General features: G+C 47.5%; 2 protein-coding genes across 2 annotated transcripts in view; one reads left to right on the top strand and one right to left on the bottom strand.

Annotated features, from left to right (window-relative positions):
* The window catches only part of DDB2 (damage-specific DNA binding protein 2, 48kDa), a 13,590-nt gene extending 10,004 nt beyond the window's left edge, over positions 1 to 3,586 (top strand). The window contains 7 exon segments of the mRNA XM_010011958.1: positions 979 to 1,156; positions 1,818 to 1,963; positions 2,524 to 2,688; positions 3,014 to 3,059; positions 3,190 to 3,346; positions 3,348 to 3,399; positions 3,402 to 3,586. Coding sequence (XP_010010260.1) covers positions 979 to 1,156; positions 1,818 to 1,963; positions 2,524 to 2,688; positions 3,014 to 3,059; positions 3,190 to 3,346; positions 3,348 to 3,399; positions 3,402 to 3,446 — 789 coding nt within the window. The 3' untranslated portion in view covers positions 3,447 to 3,586.
* A 2,601-nt stretch (positions 3,587 to 6,187) lies between these two features.
* LOC104403722 (lysosomal acid phosphatase-like) lies at positions 6,188 to 11,238 on the bottom strand. Its single transcript, XM_010011959.1, is given in 9 exon segments — positions 6,188 to 6,554; positions 6,637 to 6,812; positions 7,039 to 7,145; positions 7,744 to 7,832; positions 7,911 to 8,043; positions 10,296 to 10,385; positions 10,548 to 10,646; positions 10,982 to 11,148; positions 11,151 to 11,238. Coding segments are annotated over 9 exon segments (1,086 nt in total). The 3' UTR covers positions 6,188 to 6,417.
* Positions 11,239 to 13,647: the final 2,409 nt, after the last annotated feature.

The raw sequence follows: 13,647 nt of genomic DNA, 5'->3' as shown, positions 1-13,647 counted from the left end.
CGTTGGAGCGGTTACACGGCAGGAATTCAGCCTGTGTTGGGACAGAAAGTGCGCTACTGCCAGCAGACACGAGAGGGCAGGCAGAGGCAGGTTTAGAGGCTGAACTGGGACAGAAACGTGTTGGAGAGCAGTTGGAGGCTCTCAAAGCCTCCTGTATGACCCTTTCCCCTGCTTGTGAGGGTAGGTACCGTCTGTAAGGGTTTGCCACCCGGTGAGCTGTGGCCGGACGCAGCTGTGTACATTAGCGGGCAGAGTCAGGAGTGCTCCAAATGATTTGTGCTTATTTAAGGTTAGTTGCTTCCTCTCCTTTTTTTTCACCTCAAAGAATGTGACAGCCTTTTCTGCACTTGGGAGTTACCCATTATTGTGGGAGGGTGGGCTTTACCCTTTTGATTAGAAAATAATCTTTCAGCTCCAGATACAAGTTTCTTCATGTCCAGTTTATATCCATTTGTTCTTGTTAATCGAAATATTTTTCCTACCCTCATGTTTCTTTGCTGCTGTATTTCTAGAAGCCGCTTATATCTCCTTTCACCTTTTTCACTGAGATAAAGGAAGCTCTTTTGGTCTTCTCCCACAAAGCAGGTCCTTCCCTCTTACGATTGCCTTGGTAGTGGCTTTTCTGTACCTGTTCCAATTTGGTTTAATCTTTCTAGAGGTGGAGGACTGGCACTGTGTAAAGAAATGCGAGATGTGACCTTGCTTTATACAGTGGCACTAATACTTCCCTCCATAAATGAAGGGGTTGCATTTTCCTTTCTTAGAGCTGTGTATCAGAGTTCTCCTAGAATTAAATCGTTCCCAAAATCATTCTTCTCCTTTCTCGTTCCCAGTGGATAAACTTTAGGTGTATTTTAGGAGTTTTGTTACTCTCTGAGTGTGAGACCTCTTTACTCTGCACTAGTAGAATTGTTCCATTTCTTCACTCCAGACCTTGATTATTTTTTCCTGTGTGATTTTCTGTTTCCTCTGCTGCAGATTTGGAAGCTGAAATTGCACAAGAAGAAAGTGACTCACGTGGAGTTTAACTCCCGATGTGAGTGGTTGCTGGCCACAGCGTCTGTGGATCAGACAGTCAAAATCTGGGACCTCAGAAACATCAAAAACAAAATGAGTGTTCTTCATCTGCTTCCTCATGAGAAACCTGTCAATGCAGGTGAGTTAAGACTTTCATTGCATGGCTGTGTGCAGAGTCCATTCAGCTCAGCATTTATTGTTGTGGCAGTGTAGCTTTCACTCAGATCTGCAGTGGTGCAGGAGTTGGAAGCAAGGAAGGCATTGGGACTGTGTGGCTGCAGGCAGGGAGGTGGGTAGGGCAACTGCAGCATAGTCAGACTTGCCATGCAAACTGTGGCACTGTGCCTCAAGAGGGGTGAGTATGGAACCATCAGCAATGGCTGAGCTTAGAAACCACTATTTATTGGGGCAGTTCCTTTGCCAAAAGCAGAGCTTGGGACTCAAACTTCTTGTTTCTTGGGTGCAGTTTTACCAGTTCATGGAAGTCCAAACTGCAGGTGTCTGGTTGCAGTTTTTCCACTATCCGTTTGAGTGAGCAAGTTCCTTTGTTTGCAATGTCTCTTTCTGCCATTCTAAAATGAGAATGATAGTTCTTCCTCTGTAATCCCGTGCTGTAGGTTTCAGCTTGCTGTTTGTAAGAGCTTTGAGTTTGAGACAGAAGAAGTCTGTTGGGACACATGGCCATAGTCACATCCTTATTAAAGAGGTAGCAGTGGGTCTCCAACCAGAGAAATGCGACTTCGATGTTGTCAGTCACAGCACTGTGAGCTTTTGTTTGCCTTCCTGTTCCCCTCCCTTAGCTTACTTCAGCCCAACAGATGGTGCCAAGCTCCTGAGCACGGACCAGCATAGTGAAATCAGGGTTTACTCATCTTCAGACTGGACCAAGCCACAGCATCTGATCCCACATCCACATCGGCAGTTTCAGCACCTCACACCTATTAAGGTGAGTTAAGCCACTGCAGCCTGAGAGGAGTATCACACTCGGTGCTAACAGCCAGCTGTAAATTGCAAATGGTTTGATTTCTGGTCAGGATACTACATGGGTGGGTGGATCATCAGGGGCTGTAGTAATAGGACAAGGGGAAATGGGTTTAAACCTAAACAGGGAAAGTTCAGGTTAGATATAAGGAAGAAGTTCTTTACTGTGAGGGTGCTGAGGCACTGGAACAGGTTGCCCAAAGAAGTGATAAATGCTCCATCCCTGGCAGTGTTCAAGGCCAGGTTGGACAGAGCCTTGGGCGACATGGTCTAGTGTGAGGTGTCCCTGCTCATGGCAGAGGGGTTGGAACTAAATGATCTTAAGGTCCTTTCCAACCCTAACTATTCTATAAGTCTGTGTTCACACTGCTGCAACTCCCAGCAGAGCACTGTTGTGAGGATACTCATGTTCCTTAAGCTCTGTGTGGGATGTACAACCTGTTGCTCCCACTGCCGGTTGTCTGGTGTTTCAGTACAAGCTCTGTCCCTTTCTCCTAACTCCCCATCACTCTGCTCTGTGACCAGGCAACGTGGCATCCTCGCTACGACCTCATTGTGGCAGGTCGTTACCCAGACCCCAAATTCCCAGGATACACAGTGAACGAGCTACGAACTGTTGATGTGTTTGATGGCAACACTGGGGAGATGGTTTGTCAGCTCTATGACCCAAACGCTTCTGGCATCGTCTCGGTGAGTTGGGCACTGTAGCATTGTGCTACATACTAGCAGCTCAGTACTGCTGTGTATTGAACCACAGCTGAGAGACGTGGGTTAGGGACTACAACAACAGGCGTATCCTCTTTACTTGTGACACTCATGCTCTCATGGGGCTGCCAAGCTAAAGCTGCTGACTGGAGCAGGGCTGGTCCATGGTCATCTGTGGGGTTTCTGTGTTGCTCTTTAGTGAACACTGCGTTTTCCAGATGGTTTGTTGCTGTTCTATAAGCTGTGGTGCTCTTATGACTGTGTTATATAAGCAGTGATGCTCTTACAGACTCTGTGTTTCCATTTTCAGCTCAATAAATTTAACCCTATGGGGGACACGCTGGCTTCTGGCATGGGTAAGTAAAGAGAACCTGGGGCACGAGAACGGACAAAGCATTTTGGATTTCTGGCACTGAAGTGACATAGCCTAAGGTGTTATATACAATGTGGAGTTTCTGATGCATGGTGTTTAATTTTTCCTCTCAGGCTTTAATATTCTGATCTGGAGCCGGGAGGAGATGGTGGCCAAGAAGCAGGAACATCTTTTGAAAGCCATGACAGAACAGGGGATTGGAAGCTGGAGTTTGTCCAGATGTGGAGGGCAGAGGCAGGCAAAATCTGGGACGAAGAAACTCAAAGCTAACTTTGTATTGGGAGCTGGAGGAGATGGGAACAAAAAGCAACGATTCTAAATCACAAAATCCCAGGGAAGGAAGTTAAAAGGGAAGAATCTGGAGAACTGATTTAGTATTTTCGTCCTTTCTGGATCACAGGGTACAAATTCAGTGTTGGCAATGGGCAGTATAAGCTGTGCAGGGCATTAGACTTCTACTTTGTCCTTCCTCCCTGGATCTGATCCTGCTTCCCTCATTCTCGTTGCTTCCCTTTCTAGAAAGTTGTGTCAGTACTTGGTTCCTCCTCCACGTGGAGTTACCACCCACTCTGAGGCATTAGGAAAACTTCCGAGATGTTCTCACATCCTTCTGAAGTTACTGCTTCCAGCCTGCTACATCTGCTTGTCATCTCTTGTCAGAGGTTACCACCTCCTGTAGTCTATTGGGGAGCAGCTCCTGACAGGGTCTCCAGCCTGTTCTAGTCAGACTGAGCTGAGAAACCCTTTGCTAACAAGATTAACATCCTGGAAAGGTAGAATGTTCAGAAGGGTGAGGCAATGGGTAGCTCAGGGAGCATCAAACTCATCTGCAAGCTTGGAGAATGTGTACCAAGACCTCAGGCTTAGTCTATTCTGTGCTTGCAGCTGTTTAGCCCATAAAGAACATGATGTTGCCAGAGCTCTTACCTCATGGGATGCAAGGGCAGTATGGAGCTGGGACCCTACTGATGCTGTAGTTGCTGTTGTCAGAGCTTGAGGCTTTTTCTTGCCACTGATGGGTAGTTTTTTTCAGCCATGCCTGTGCTGAAGGCGATGTAAAGCAGATGTGAGGAACGTCTTTGAAACACCCCTGCTCAGAGCCAAATCTCAAGCCTGCTGTTAAACTGAAAGGTTTTGCTTTTTCTAGTTTGTTTACAAGGCTGCCTGGGGCCCTGCTGCTGTCCCAGGGGCTGGGACAGGCTCCAGGCCTGCTCACATTCTGTGTTCACTTTTCTAGTTTCGCAGTATTGATATTAATAAAGTTTTGTACTAAACTAAAGTTCTTCAATAGAGAGAGTGGCTGCTTTGAGCATTCTGAACTGCTTTATAGAGGGGCAGGAGTTGCAGACTCTTCTGCAAGAGGGAACAGAGACCTACAACACTTGTGGAAGTATCATAGTACCCTGTCTGCAACAGGCCTTTCCAGGTTAGATGGGTCTGTGTCATAAGCTCCAGCTGCAGTCAGAAGTAGTTTACCTGAATTCCCACTCTGCTGTATGGGGGACTGTAATTCAGGGAATGACTCTGGGATGGGGTCTATGGCAGCAAGTGCTGCCCATTTTCTAGCACTGAGCACATTGGTGCCCTGTGAGCTCTTATAGAGAGGATGAGGAGTAGTTAGGTGCAAATTTGATTTTAATCATGAAATGTATCAGAACAATTACAGAAAGTCATTCACAGTCAAAATGTTTAAATCATCATAGAAACCTTTCCTCTGTGTGCAAAATTTGCTGACTTTAAAAAACAGGTCTGGGCCTCTACAGCGCACTTTCTATTACCTCTTTCTTGTGCGTGTTTTCATGGGGAGTAGCTTTTTCTTGATGACTGTCTTGCTGTGCAGAAGACCTAGATTATCTTCTCAGAGGACAGAAAGGTGAAGAAGATGCTGAGAACAGCAAGCTGCTTCTGCTGATTTAGAGTTCCCACACTAGGAGAGGCTAGTTATGGGGTAGGGAAAAGTCCCCATGGTACTCCATAGGGGAAGAAAAGGAAATGTCTGTAACCTAAGAACAGGCTCCAGCCAAGAGGGGAAGGGAAGTGCACCAGAAAGGGAAGTAAAAGTGGGAAGTGAATGTGCAGCATCACCACGTGAAGAGCCTGTGCTTCTGGTGCCTGCCGCAGTCTCTCCTTTCCTGCCAAGAGCTCCAGGGCAGGTGGGGAGTGCTTGGCACGGAGCCTCTGCAGCAGCTGCACCACGCACAGAGGCCAGCCCAGAAACAGAACCACGCTTTGGACAAAATGCCAAACCCTGTGGCAAAGTGAAGGTGGGGGGGTTCTGTTTGTTGACCATCCAGTAGGAAAGATAGGAAGGAAAACTACAGACCCTGGCATTTAATCTAGTCTTAGGTACAGCTCTGCTACATCTCTTCTAATTACAGCATAAAGCCATTCTGCTGGTAAAGCATATTCCTTCAGCTTACAGCTGGAATCTGGACTGCCTGCACTACTGGCTATCCCTGTAATAGGTACCTGAAACTCAGAGGTGGGTAAATGAAATTCAAAGGCTGAATCTTTACACGGGGCCCAAGTTTCTCATCTATAGGGACTTTCATTTCTAGAGCCAATGTTGCACAAGAAATGGGTGTGAGTTTGCTGTGGCCACAGGAATTCATCTCTCCTGAAGCACTGAAAGCTTCTTTGGGTCATATGTAACCTACTCTGAGCTGAATCCTAGAAGCTACTGCCAGTCTTGTCCTGATTCCAGGCCAGTCCTCTCTTGAGCTACAATGTGAGGAAGGAAAAGAAGAGCAGTTGCCAGCAGCAATTACTTGGCAGCAACCTCAAGAAACACTTTTGACTGTCTGCCATCACCTGCAGCAGCTCCCTCTGCATGGACAGGAGATGAATCTTGGTGCGTTGCTGCTCTGCTCTGCGCCCAGCCTTGCCACCATCATCATCAGCCCAGTGGCTTGAGACAAAAGCGCTCAGAGCAGGTTGACCCTGAAGAGACATGCAGCTCCTGACTGCACACATGTGGCAGCTGCTGGAGGCCCCTCTGCCACAGTCATGGTGAGTGGTGAAATATTTACAATCACTTGAACAGAGGAAAGCTTGCCCAGCTCCAGGTGGCTGTGTTGGGAATCCCAGGCTAGGTCAACTCTAGAGGACTGGGGGGCACCACACAGTACACTGGCTGCAGAATTAAGGTGTCACTTCCATTAGAACAGCTCAGTCCTCCTTCTCTGGGACGTCGCCTTTAGAAAGCATCCAAAAATCAAGTCCCGCTTCATCCTGGGAAGCAAAGGCCAAAGCAAAAGAATGCTCAGTAACTGGAGGTGCCCAATCATCCTCAGGGGCAACACTGCTCCCTCCTACTGCTTGGGAAGGAGTTGAAGCAACTGTCAGGCCTGCTCTTCTCCCTCATTGGAAACATGCCGGTAGCCAGGGTGCTGGGACTGTATGCGGAAGAGTACAGTCAAGAGGAGGATTATAAGGAGAAGAAGAATGGATCCACAGACAGCCAGACCCACAAACAGTTCTGCAAGGGAGAAAACAAGTGGTCAACACGGGATCAGCCAAGCTTTCCCCTTCTGCTGCACTTGGGACCAGCCTGGGCTCACCTGTATCGTGAACGATGGTTGCTACCTGGCATTCTTGCTCCCAGTCCTGGGGAATAACAGGATCTGTGAGCTCCAAGAATCTTTGCAGGGGACAGCTATGCTGACAGCCAGGGATTGTCAGAGGGAAAGGTTCCTTCCCACTCTCATTCCGGTAAAACATCTCCACAGAGTAGTTACTGAAAACAAAACACAGCCACATGTTTAGGTTTGTTCTTTCTTCCTCCAGCTGAAGTCATCCCTTCCCATAACCTCAGTGTGCACACGTTTTCCTTTATTCTGGTGGTAGTTTTCCTCCTAAATCTGCCACTAGGAGCAAGACTGCATCCCCCTAGGGTGGAGCCTGGCCTAGGTATCTAACCCTTGAGGTGAAATCACAGCAGACGTCTTTACTGCAGCCCTCACCCATCATCCTCTTGGTACAGCTCAAATAAATGACATGAGGCGTATGGTGGTTGAATCTTGTTGTAGACATCTAGAGCCATCTGCAGTGCCACAAGTGTAGTGTCATGCTGGGGAAGAGGGAAAAAAACCAAATCAGTCACCCTTAGGGATGTGGCAGGGCACCTCAGACTGTACCAGTAACGGACAGGGCAGTGCTGAGGGGATGTCACCTTTGCAACTGCCATCTGGAAGAAGGCAGAGGAACTGTACTGCTAGAATGGTGATCTGTGGTGGTGCCAGGGGAGGAAGTGAAACATGGTCATATATCCTGAACTGTTCTTTAAGAATTAATCTCTAGGGAGCAATTTGGGAGACGCTTGACTTTCCAGTCTGTAGCTGCTGGAAAGGGGGAATGGCTCTACCTACGCTGCGGAAACATCACATCTGAGTACCATCAACCAAATAAACACAGCAGTGGCTCCCCAGAGCCTGCCAGTCTCATCCAGAAGCCTGAGCTAATAGGAACAAAGTGCAGGTTGGGAATTTCCTCAGGCTCTCCCTAGGAATAATGCCAGATTCTGCACACCCCACCCAGCCCGAGGCAAAGGTGCATGTCCTGATCACTGCACGGACTGTAGAGAAGCCAGAAAGGGTTAAAACTATCACCAAGCCCAAGTTCCCTGTGAGGAGGAGGAGATGGATAAAAGCCCCCGAGCTCTCACTTACCGCTGAATAGACAAGCAGTTTCAGGTTCTGGTGGGCAGAACCATCTGCTGCTTTGGTCAGGTTTTTCCTTATGTGACCCAGCAGGACCCCTGAGGAAAGGGAACAGCTACTAAGAGACAGAAACTAGACAGAGCAGCATGAAGCTTTCTCCCTCTTGGTGCACTCACCGCCTTGCAGACGAGCTTTTTCTACCCAATCCTGGATCCCAAACAGAAATTCAAACCCAAAGTCTTTGAGTTGCTTCAGTCGAGTCATGACATCTGGTGTCACCCATTCAGGCAAGTCCATTTTGTGTGCTTGCTAGAAAGAGAAACACAATACTCATCTGCAGGTAGCACGGAGCACAGGTTGATCAGAGGATGGGAGTTGGGGGGTCTGGAGTCCTGCCCATCCTGCTACTGGTTTCCTGTACTGTGTTAAATATGCCCCTTCCCTATTTATGCTTCAGTCCTCACGCTGCTGTGCTGTATGCAAAGAACAGATGTGGAGTTTAATGTTGTTGCAGAAATTACTAATGAGAAGCATGAAGAGTAAAATCCAGGAGCTACGTTTCTGTGAAAGCACAACCCAAGTGCCAGATCATGTTGTACCACTGATAACAACAATCTCAGGGCATTTACTTTACATGTGGCTGATTCTGCCCTGCAGATAGCATTCAATCAAGAAGAAAACCAAACACAAAACCCAACAGAAAAGATAAGGGAGCGAGCATGAACTCGAGGTTTCTGGTGTACCACTTCCCTGGAGGCTCTGAGGGCCACTGAATGATCCTGGAGAAAGTTTCCAAGTGCTTTACAGATCTAACCCTGGGATGCACCACTGACAAAGCCCCGCACACTAACCCAGAACACACAGAACTGGGAACCAAGGGAAGAATTTGCTTTGCAGCCAACCCATTACAAGAAAGGATTAGTTATCCTGGCAGGCAAACAGCAGTTGTGGTTTCCTGGCATTAGATGGAGCAATTTTCTATGCCACATCCCATTAAACTGCCAGAAGACGAAGCTGAATATCCTTAAGGGCCAATTCTGAGTGGTTTGGAGAAACTCCCATCAAAAACTCAGGTATTTAGTTAGTTTTTTAGTAAATTACACTGAGAATGGCTGGGAAGTTCAGCTATTTCTTGTGGTAGAATGAATCTACTGGCTCAGGTGAGAAAAACTATCCTCATCAGAGCAGTGTTTGTATGAGTTATAAAAAAGTAGGAAGCCCAAAGCTGGTGAGGCTGGTTGCCTGAGGGTGTAGTTTTGAGAGTTAAAACTCCCCTTCTTCACAATGCCCTGGTTTCATTTTGGGAAGCCATTCTCCAGGTTCTTGGGGATTACAGCGGTTGTCAGTTGGCCTTCAGGGCTCAGTGTGCAAGCTCAAGTGAGTCTTGAAAACGAAAGAGATTTGAAATTCTTGATCTCTCTGATCAAATGATTTTTGTTACCAACAGCAGTTGTTTCACTCTGATTCACTGTTCCAGGAGAGGAGGTTGGGTTCGTGTATCAAAGGGCAAATTTACACAGTGCGACGCAGCTCTGGACTGGAATATTCTCAGCTTGCAGCAACTCAAGCTGCTACTTTACATAGCAAAGTGCAATTCCTTGCAGATTTATCTTTCACATCCTCAAAATAGTACATACCACCGTGTACCACTGCCAGCAAGCCAAGCAGTCTTGCACCTCCACAGGATTAGCATGACACGGGATCAAACTGCTCAGGTTTATGGCTTCTTTCACCTTCAGTGAGTCTGACATGAAAGAACTCTATAATTTAATTTACTGGGCTATATAGTGACACACAAATGAACTTGTGTGTGAGCACTTTAAGCCTCTGGGATACGTGATCTCTACTTTAGCACTATCACAGCACAGCTAAACCTGATCTTTTATTTTGCTTAAGCCTTTGTGAGATGGGCTTTCAACAAAACTCCACGTGAATATAGAGTTTGGTGCCTCACCCGAGACAGTAAAAGGGTAACATCTACCTCTAGAGTCTGTCTCTGGCAGAGGACCTTACAACAGGTCAAAAACCAGATGTGGATGAATCCCACTTAACCTAGAAGAGCATTATTTTCTTTTAGAGATGGCGTTACCAGAAGCACAGAAAGAAAAGTGATTGATCTGAAGTAACAGAGAGATAGAACCAGGAATGGTTCCTAGTTTAAGCTCCCAATCTAAATTGTAAAGTTCTTCAGTTCCCAGAGATCTCATTTCTCCCTTGCTTAACTCAGCCTTGTCTACAGAGATCTAAAGATTTCAGCTGTGGTCATTTCTAGGTACTTGCAAAAGAGGTATTTATTATGCAGGTGGGACTTTTTCAGGCTCTGGCGCAATACCTAACCTACAAAGTGGGAGCTTATAGGGTGCCAAGCAGGTAATTCTTGGCACATGCCTTTAGTGAGTGGGAACTGTTGTTATTCTGAAATCAGAACACTACTTGTAACTGCAGGGTGGGAATGGTGAGAAGTTTTGGGGGTTTTATGGGATTTTGCATAATCATTTTCTACCAAATCCAGAGTCCCACAGGCCAAATTCCAGTGGCTGTACAGCGATGGCCAAACTTACTTCACAGAACAGCGTGTCATACACGCTCCAAACACCCTCGAGAGAGACATCCCGGATCCCAGTCTCATTTGCCACCATCTGCAGGAATTGCTGTAGGTATGAGAAAAGAGAAAGGCCTTCGGTTTTCTAACCTCATCCTGTATTACATGCACAGGTATTCCCACCCTCTTCCCGGAGCTCCGATTATACAGAAGTGATATTACTTTAACTACAAGCTTAAAACCACCTTATCTCATGCAAACAATCACTTACCCAATTCTCTCTGGTCTTATTTACGTATAATGCTGAGTGCCGGGTTTCATTCTGTAGCTGTTCATACCGTGGACAGGGGGTCAAAGGAAACTTCAGTAGCTGGGCAGAGACAACAAGAGCAGCTTGAGCGTGGAAGCACAGAACTTGCAATCAACACGTGCAACTGCAAGGAAACCCTAACAAACAGGAGGCATCTCTAAACAGCCTCAAGTACTGCCTTCAACATACTCCAGGTCATCTGTGGTCTGCTGTGGTGTTGCATCTAACAAGCTGAGTGACCACGACCCCTGAATTCTCATCTTAGAACTGAAGAACCTTTGCAAGGTAGGTCCCAGGAGGAGTTAAACAATCTGAATCAAGACTGAAGCAAAGACTTTTGGAGAACTCAGCGTAACACACTGAGTAGTCAGTAGGTATCCTTGAGCCTAACTTACCCTTTCATCGGACCTGGCCACTGTGTGCACAGGGATTGGCTGCCAGGAGATGTTGGGGTTGAAGATCTGTGCTCCCTCTGGGGGATACATTCCTGCCAGGTTGGCCTCCGCACTCATCAGTGTCCGGTCATAGTCCGTGCTGCGGACGAAGATCTGCCAGGACAGGACAGTGCACCATTAGTAACGCTGTTGTAAGTGGTGATGCTCCTTGGATGCACTCGCTGAGGAATGTTGCTAAGTCCCCCCCAGATGCTCATGGACAACAGGATGATGGGAGCTGACGGGACCGAGCTTGCTGATGTCAGCCTGGCCAAAACTGTAAGGACAGTCACAAGGACAGTTTGGTGTGTAACACTGGAGTGGGCTGTGCTGGATCACTGGGATGGGCAGGTGCTGTCCGGGGGTTACAAGCAGTATCTGAGTATGGGGAAGAGTAAGAGAAGAGCTGGAGCAGCTCTGCGCTGGAGCCAGGCTGAGAGAGCTGGGCCAGTTCAGCCTGGAGAAGAGGAGGCTTCTTAAGGGTAGACCTTAGAGCAGCTCCAGTGCCTAAAGGGGCTCCAGGAAACCTGGAGAAGGGCTTTTTGCAAGGGCAGGTAGTGACAGGGCCTGAATCCAGGACACAGGATAAGGAGGAATGGCTTAAAACTGACAGAGGGGAGATTGAGATGAGCTCTTAGGAAGAAGTTCTTCCCTGTGAGGGTGCTGAGGCGCTGGCACAGGGTGCCCAGAGAAGCTGTAGCTGCCCCATCCCTGGCAGTGTTCAAGGCCAGGCTGGACACAGGGGCTTGGAGCAACCTGCTCTAGTGGAAGGTGTCCCTGCCTGTGGTAGGGGGTTGGAACTGGATGAGCTTTAAGGTCCCTTCCAACCCAAACCAGTCTGGGATTCTGAAAGAGCAACACAGATGCAGATAACGATGGCACAAATAGGAAGTGTGCACGAGTCCTGCATTCAGTGCCCAGTTCTGGGAATGCCCTGCTGGGCTCATGGGAAAAAACTGGCTTCTCCACACTTCCATCTGAGAAATGAAGACAAGAGCGATCTGACTAACAGGAGAGGAGAAAAGGGGGGAGCTGGGATTCCATTTGATCATTGTAGACTTTCGGGATGAATGGGCAAAGACTTCTCATTCCAGAGCTCAGAGGGAGAGATCTGAGCCAGAAAAAGAGAGAAATGAGAAAAATACAGAAAATTTCAGAAGGTCAAAATGGCAAAACTTTGGTATTGTGGTATGTGTGTGCTCAAGACACTTAGGGGGAGACTGGAGAGAAACCACTGAGAAAACAAGAGGAACACACAGGAAATCGTGAAGGAATGACCTAGAAACCAGCATGTTGAACCTGAAACAACACAAATAAAAAGCCAGAAGAATGAATTTCAATGTCAAGATGGGGAATTCTTTTCTTTCAATGTTAATCAAGGAGAAAGAAACATAAGAAAAAGCACATCTGCTCACTGTGCAGAGCATCCCTCACGTGAAGCGTGCCTCAAAACTTAACATTGTCACGAGGAAAACAAAAAGTTGCCTTTTCTCTGATAATTTCTACCCACTTTTAACTGTGGCTTGAAAGCCACTGCCCCTGTGCTCATTACCCAGGCCTGCTTCCATCCTTGGTCAGCTCTGAAGAAACAGAAGGGAAATATATTAGAAGATAAGGCTCTAATGGTAGAAGTGTCATAAAAGCCAGTCAATCCCTGGGTGCTGCCCTCAGCACCTCTGCCAGGGCCCCAGCCTGGCGCCCAGTCAGGTGACAGACGGTCACAGGGTGTCACCCAGAGGCCAGGCTTCTGCTAAGGGAGGTTGCTCAACTCGAGCAGGGCTTTGGGCTTGGTTAGCACAACTGCTTTTGTTTGCATATGCCTGGGTTTGCTTTTCCTTCTCAAACAGGGGAAGGAAAACAGTTTGAGTGGGCAGAAGCTTTAGAAGAGTGAAGTATGTTTGCAAAGGAACGGCTGAGGAATGTTAAAGGATCCTGTTTGAGCCGATCCTGGAAGTTTTGTTGATGAAGCAAATGTCACAGAAGGGGTGCAAACTGAACTATGGCAACCTGGGGGATGTACTGGGGAGCCTGAAAAGGGGGGAAATGATGACAGAAAGTTGTACCAGGCTTCTCAGCGTGGTCAATCACCCCAAGAGAGCTGGGATAAAACAACTGAGCAGATGCAGAGCCAGTGGTAGGATAAGGGGTCTTGCCTGCCCGCTGTCCACCTGAACCCGTGATGGCATGCCTCTCATCATGACACTTGCTCATGTTCCCCTTGACTCACACCTCTTTGACCAACCATCAGGAGTATTTGGGGAGATTTTCCTGAGTGTTTGGGATGTTTCAGATTTTCCCCCGTGCTCAGCACATGGTTCCACAAGGGCTCCACGACTCTTTACACAAGAAACCTACCCGTTTCTCAAGAACTATTGTAAAGTGCGGCAACATCCTGGAGAGAGAGAGAGGAAAATTAATAGCTTTGGGGGACTGAAACCGTTGGTACTTTATAGATGGAAACGAATGAGAGGGTTATTTCTGGTTAGCAACTACTGCTTATGTTTACAGATGCCCATGAGATCGTACCTGAAGTGCACTGGGGCCCCCACAGAGCCAACACGGGCTGCTTCCTTCTCAGCTGACGTGACACACACATACACACAGAGTAATCTTACAACCTCGAGTAA

The sequence above is a fragment of the Nestor notabilis genome, unplaced genomic scaffold (genome assembly GCF_000696875.1).
Source record: "Nestor notabilis isolate BGI_N333 unplaced genomic scaffold, ASM69687v1 scaffold4013, whole genome shotgun sequence".
NCBI lineage: Eukaryota > Metazoa > Chordata > Aves > Psittaciformes > Psittacidae > Nestor > Nestor notabilis.
This window is presented reverse-complemented; position numbering and strand designations above follow the sequence as displayed.